General features: G+C 49.0%; 1 protein-coding gene across 1 annotated transcript in view; it reads right to left on the reverse strand.

Annotated features, from left to right (window-relative positions):
• Positions 1–726: 726 nt before the first annotated feature.
• Positions 727–5,985, reverse strand: part of igsf9b (immunoglobulin superfamily, member 9b) — a 6,557-nt gene continuing 1,298 nt past the window's right edge. Inside the window, exons 3-5 of the mRNA XM_034872705.1 lie at positions 2,954–5,843; positions 2,114–2,433; positions 727–958 (exon numbers count right to left, since the gene is read on the reverse strand). Of these exons, the coding sequence (XP_034728596.1) occupies positions 742–958; positions 2,114–2,433; positions 2,954–5,843 (3,427 nt within the window). The 3' untranslated portion in view covers positions 727–741. The remainder of the gene's footprint in view (positions 959–2,113; positions 2,434–2,953; positions 5,844–5,985) is intronic.

A 5,985-nucleotide genomic window follows, 5' to 3' on the forward strand; every position in this document is an offset into this window, starting at 1 on the left:
GGGGAGGAAATGCATGGATGGGCGCGTAATGGGACAAGCTCACAATAATCACAGCACAAGGTGAACACATGCAGCCTAGGAGGTCGTTCACACCGAGATTTATTGTATTTATTAAATATAAATGAACTACTGTAAAGTAGATTGTCTTCGGTACTAAATTACGTGATATCGGATCGGTGCATAAACACGAGTACTTACCGATACCAGCATTTTAGGTATGAATTGGTACATCTCTGATGCAAACCAAACATTTTGCTGCTCTTTCTATAAGCGTGGATCCATTATTGGCGTTTGTTTTTCTTTTAAGATTCTTTTTTGGGGGCTTTCCTGGGTGAGCTAGAGGATGCCCCATCAATGAACTACTGTAAAGTAGATTGTCTTCGGTACTAAATTACTTGTTATCAGATCGGTGCATAAACACGAGTAGCCGAAACCGATCCCAGCATTTTAGGCAGTATGGGAGGCCTATCCAATTCTGGTCTTGGTCCATCTCTTGCAGCTCTTTCAGTCTGCTTGGATCCATTATTGGCAGTTTTTCAATTTATTTATTTTTCAGATTATTTTCCCTTTATCATAGTGGATAGACATGAAAGGGGGAGAGCGATGGGGGATGACACGCAGCAAAGGGCTGCAGGTCGGACTCGAACCCGGGCCGCTGCAGGACTCAGTCCACATGGGGTGAACGCTCTTAAGGTTTCTCGGTGTGATCGGCCCCTAAAGCTCACAACGACAAACGCGACATCAAAACATCAAAACACCACACAGAGAGGGAGAAAGTGGAAATGAAAGCTCACCTTTCTGTCGCCGGTCCTGGAGGCCAGCGGCTTGATCGTGTCGGGGGTCCGCTCCGCCTCTCCGAAAACCTGATGGATCAAACCTCGTGGCCTCCAGGACCTCGGAGTCCAGACACGCGTCCGCGGAGTCCCACTCATAACTCTCATCTACTGACGTGTTCCTTCTAACGAGATACACAGAGCAAGGGGTCAGAGAAGGGTTTTCACACACAGGAAACAGAAACAAGAACCTCATGTAGGGTGTAGAGCCCGACGGGTAAAGGGTTTTTCAGGTCGACACCGCTACGAATATTTGGTTATTTAAAAATCTGATATTCTGATATATCGGCCGATGTATATTTTAAAAACAAATACAGAAACGCGTAAATGGACAGATTTCCCTAACATTAGTTATTTGTAGTTATTTATGAGTTCTCACTAAAATAATATGATAAGAATTTGTTTTATTGTCACAAAAGAACATCAAAATATATTAAAGTTCTAATAAATAAAATGTAGAAAAAATACAAACTTAAGATATGAAACTTAAACAAAAACACATAATATAACAGAATATAACTATGCAACACCATCACTCATAACATGGTTGACCGTCCGTTTTTATTTTTTAAATATTCATTTATCAGAATCATTTATTTGTCATTATAAATGATTCTGATATTTAAAATCGGCCATTATAAATGCCAATACCGATGGATCGGGAAATGCCTAATATCGGCCGACAATATCGGCCTGCTCATATATCGGTCGGGCTCTAGTTGGGTGCCGAAACCGGTTCCTAAACAGCTGTTTTCTACCGGACCGAATGACTCGTTTCTGTGTCTCTTACATGCCTGCACTGCCCTCTGGTTCAATCTATCAAAACAGTTATAAAAGGCCATATCTTAAAATTATTCCTTTCTATTGCAGATTTTGTCGCCATTCTGAGTTTTAGGTGCAGCACCTCTAACTGCGTGTCAATCACTGCTCCTGCACACGCATTCATCTCCCTGGTGTGGGGGGAGGGTATGGGGGGGGTTCAGCAGTATGCAGGGGAGGGACTGAGAAGTTGTCCATGTTCAGATTTTTGGCTAAATCCTGGATCTTCACAGTCCTGCCTACAGCACCTTTAATCTGCATTTATGCCGCTTGTTCCAGACTGTTGTTGTTGCTGTTTAGGCACCGGCACCGCTCTAAAAGCTTTAGCCCCAGTATCGGGATAAACCCAAACAACACCCAACCCTAATGTTGTTTTGGCAATGGATGAATAAATCCCCCTGCGAAGAAGACCCTCCAGTTCGGAGTTTGTGGGTTATTTTCCAGGAGTGGTGTCGTTTCACCTTTTTTGTCTCCTCTCGGGCGGCTCCGTCTCCGCCCGGTGCCGCTCGCTGTCCTCCGTGGTTTCGGGGGAGCTGAGCAGCGTCGGCGTGATGGACAGGGACTGTCGGAAGAGACCGGCGCTGCCCCTCCCGCTGCTCTGACTGGCGTAACTGGCCCTCCCCCCCTCCCGGGGCTCTGCCTCGCCCCCCCTCCTCGGTGGAAACGGGGCGTAGCACGGCGAGGGCCAGCTGATGCCTCGGGGCAGGTAGGACCGCGGGGGACCCCTGCCGGGGTCTACCGGTCTCACGCCTTCCCCTCTGGATCCTGGCCACTGTTGGTACTGGAAGACAGAAACAGTTATATTGTTCAGCAGCGCTGGCAGAAGTATTCTGATCCTTTTCTGCAGTAAAAGTATTAATACCACCCTGTTAATATACTCGGTTACAAGTTAAAGTGAAAATGTTCGTCAAAGTCTGTAAACATCATCAGGAAAATGTATAAAAGTAAAGAAGAATCCTCCCATTGTTAAAAGCACCCAAACAGTTGAGTAATTTTTAATAATTCTTTTCTTTTAATCTGCTCTGATTCCAGCTTTTTAAATGTAAATATGTTCTAGTTTCTTCTCTCCTCTGTGACAGTAAACTGAATATCTTTGAGTTTTGGACAAAATGAGACATTTGAGGACGTCATCTTGGGGCTTTTTGGGAAAGTGGGATGCAAATTGATGACATTTTATGACATTTTATAGACATATAGAAACTACTAATCCCTTCAACCAAAGATATTCCACAGAAAAAAAGATGCATCCCTAAAACAAACTGAAAGCAAAATGAAATATGAAAGGTAATAACTATAATGACCTTGATGGGGACGTATTTATGCTGAGCAGACCTCACGGCTTCGTGGTAATTAGGAGACCACCTGGAGGACTCGGGGAAAACAGCGGCTTGCCGCCGTGGATCGGCGGGCTCCAGCATCGGAGACATGGAGGTTTGTCTGGGTGGGTACATGGACTGAGTGAGGTAGGGAGGACTAGCTAAATACCTGTGTGTGTGGTGAGGCCTCTCTAAGCTCCACATGCTCGGGGGGCGTCTGAACGGGACGTACTCCCTCCAGGACGGGCCCGGCCTGGGGAGGGAAGGCGGACTGCGACCCAGACTGTAGGACTTCAGTCTGACATCTGGGTTTGGGAACTCGTCCCAGTAACATTTCTCAGAAATATACGTCCTGGGGCTCTCGAAGTGCTCCCACCGCTGCGAGCCTAAGCTGATGGATTTCTTTAAAAACGGGCGAGGCTGTCCCATACCCGAGAGCGTCCTACACGGGCCCACGCTCACGGACTTCTTTAGAAATGGCACAGGGGCTTGACAAATTCGCGACGCAATGTTATTAGTCCTTTGTCTTTTGGATTGCTCTGGTAAAGACTCGCTACTGTCTACAAAACTGTGAGAGTGTTTGGACACTATGTCGGCCATTCCTCGCGCCGCACTGAGTAAGGTGTGAGCCGACCTCGAGCCGAGTCTAGATTCAGGTCTGTCTGCGCTTTTGTTCCCAACGCGTATCTGTGTTTTCTCGTTATAGAGCTGCTTGCAAGTTTTTTCCGGACCAGGTAACGATGGTCTTGTGTCATCTGGAAATCTGACTCTGTGGGAAGAATCTCTAGCTTCCGGGTGTGTTTTACCAGCGCGAGAGCCGGCCTCTGCAGCGCCCGCGGGTTGACCGTTTGGGTGCGTTTCCCTCTTTTCCTGAACATGGACCTCCCAGTTTCTAGGAACTACATCCGGCTCAACATCCGTGGATTTTACTGGCTTTAGAGCTGGACTTTGTCCAGCATTGTCTGTGACTGTAGCGTCTTCCAAGGGCTCGTCGACGCTCATTTCAATGAAGCCCGGGAGACTCAGGTATTCGAGAATTGCACTTGTCTGCAGAGGGGACATTTGGGGAGATGGAGCTGCAGGCTTGGCCTTAAAGGACCCGGATATTGCGGGGACAGAACATTGGGACTGGTCACTTTTGACCTCTTCCACAAGCGTCAATGTTGAAATAGGGCTCGGGCTGTCCGAGAAGAGACATTTATCACTTCTCCTGGAGCGCGCTCGCACACCCTCTCTCTCGAACTCGGAGTAAAACCCTGAACTGCGTCGCTCATCTCGAGCTTGAGTGTCTTTGTCTTTGGCCTTTGCCCGTACTTCGTCATGTTCATAAGGTAAAGTAGAATAAATTGATGGACTGGGATCCCGTGTGGCTGTGTAGTATTTTGCAGGCTGATTACACGCTGCAGAGGCTGAACTTTCGGGACCTCTGGCGGCTGAACTCCAGGGCTGAGTGCCGGCGTAAGCGTATGAATGTCTTGACCTCGAAGCAGCACCTTTGTCTTGTGCCTTTACTCCTAATCCCTGCTCAGTCACGGACTTCCTGCTTCTTTCTGGCTCTCTCGGGGGACTCAGCGACCTGGCTCTGTCTGGTGGTTTAAGACTTTGAGAGCTGACATCAGGGGACAGCATAGGCAGTGAGGTGTTCTGTGTGACCGGGGAACGGGATGAATCAACGGCAAAGGAGATATCGGTGGTGTCCCTGCGTGTGTCCCTGGGCGATGTCGTTTCCTGTGCAGGAATGAGGCTTGTGAGTGATGTAACCGGGCTAATGTCCCAATGTACGCGAGACGTGGCGAGCCGATCCATGGGACTGCTCGTGTTCCCGAAGTAGCACGCTCTCCGATAGTCAGACACCCGATTCGTCTGCCCTGGATGCCTGTGTTTCTGTCTGATGGTAACAACTTGTGGCTTCCATACTGGCTCTTCCTCGGACTCAGGTGACTCCCTTTGAGGGCTTTTTGCTTTCTCAAACGGTTGTTCGTGACTCCCGCGACCCTGACCTCTTTGTTCGGTCGTATAGCTCTCCAGCTCCCTCTCCATTTCTTCCCTCTCCTTTTGCAGTTGCACACACTTGTTAAAACTTTCCCTCTCCAGCTCGCTGTCAAGTTGCGAGACAACGGTGCTGTTATTAGTCAGCTGACTCTCCATCGGCTGGTAGCCCGGTCTGTCTCTGTCTCGATCCAGCAGCTTTGTTTTCCTCCCCAAACTCGAGAAGAGATCTTCAGTGTGGCCCGGCAAGCGATACCTCCTGAGAGAATCGCTGGGTTTTTTCTCACTATTGTCTGAATAGAAGCTGGCTCTTTCCAACAGAGCCTCTGAGCATTGTTCGTCGTCAGAGTAAAAGCAGCCGTGACGGGAGAAGTTTCTCGCCATGGCGCGTACTCTTCCGGGAGAGGAAGGAGGACGGCTCAGCTCGGGGACGTCCACGGTGAGCGGAGAGTTCCTCCTCTCCTCTTTCTCTGAGCTTAAGACACTCGACTTTGGAGAGTCCCTGAGTGATGTCCGGTTGCTCCCTGAGCCACTCGCCCCACCGTTACTTTGTACGACCTCCTTCCTCAAGTTGATGTGATTGGAGGGACTGGAACCTTTGAGCAGCGGCTGGACAATGAAGCGTCCGTCCGGGCCTCTGGAGATAGACTCCAGAGCAGTCGGCGACGGGTCCTGGGAGCCCAGGTGACTCTCGAAGAGCGTGTAATGCGGCGGCGGGGACGAGTTGGACAGGAGTTGTTTCCTCTGGTTGTGGTATTCCCCGCGGCTGCCTTTATCGAAGGATGAGCGGTCCGACTGCGAGGAGGAGGAGGTGGAGAAGAAGGGAAGCGGCGAACACAGCTTCAGCTTGAGGACGCTGTCTGGGCTGCGAGGAGGTGAGCGAGCTCTGAGAAAGACAAGAAAAATAATTAGACTGCACCTAGAAGAAGAAAGTACAACTTTCAGGCGCCCAGATAGCTCAGTTGGCAGAGTGGGCGCCCATATATATATATATATATATATATATATATATATATATATATATATAT

The sequence above is a fragment of the Etheostoma cragini genome, chromosome 5 (assembly GCF_013103735.1).
Source record: "Etheostoma cragini isolate CJK2018 chromosome 5, CSU_Ecrag_1.0, whole genome shotgun sequence".
Taxonomy (NCBI): Eukaryota; Metazoa; Chordata; class Actinopteri; order Perciformes; family Percidae; genus Etheostoma; species Etheostoma cragini.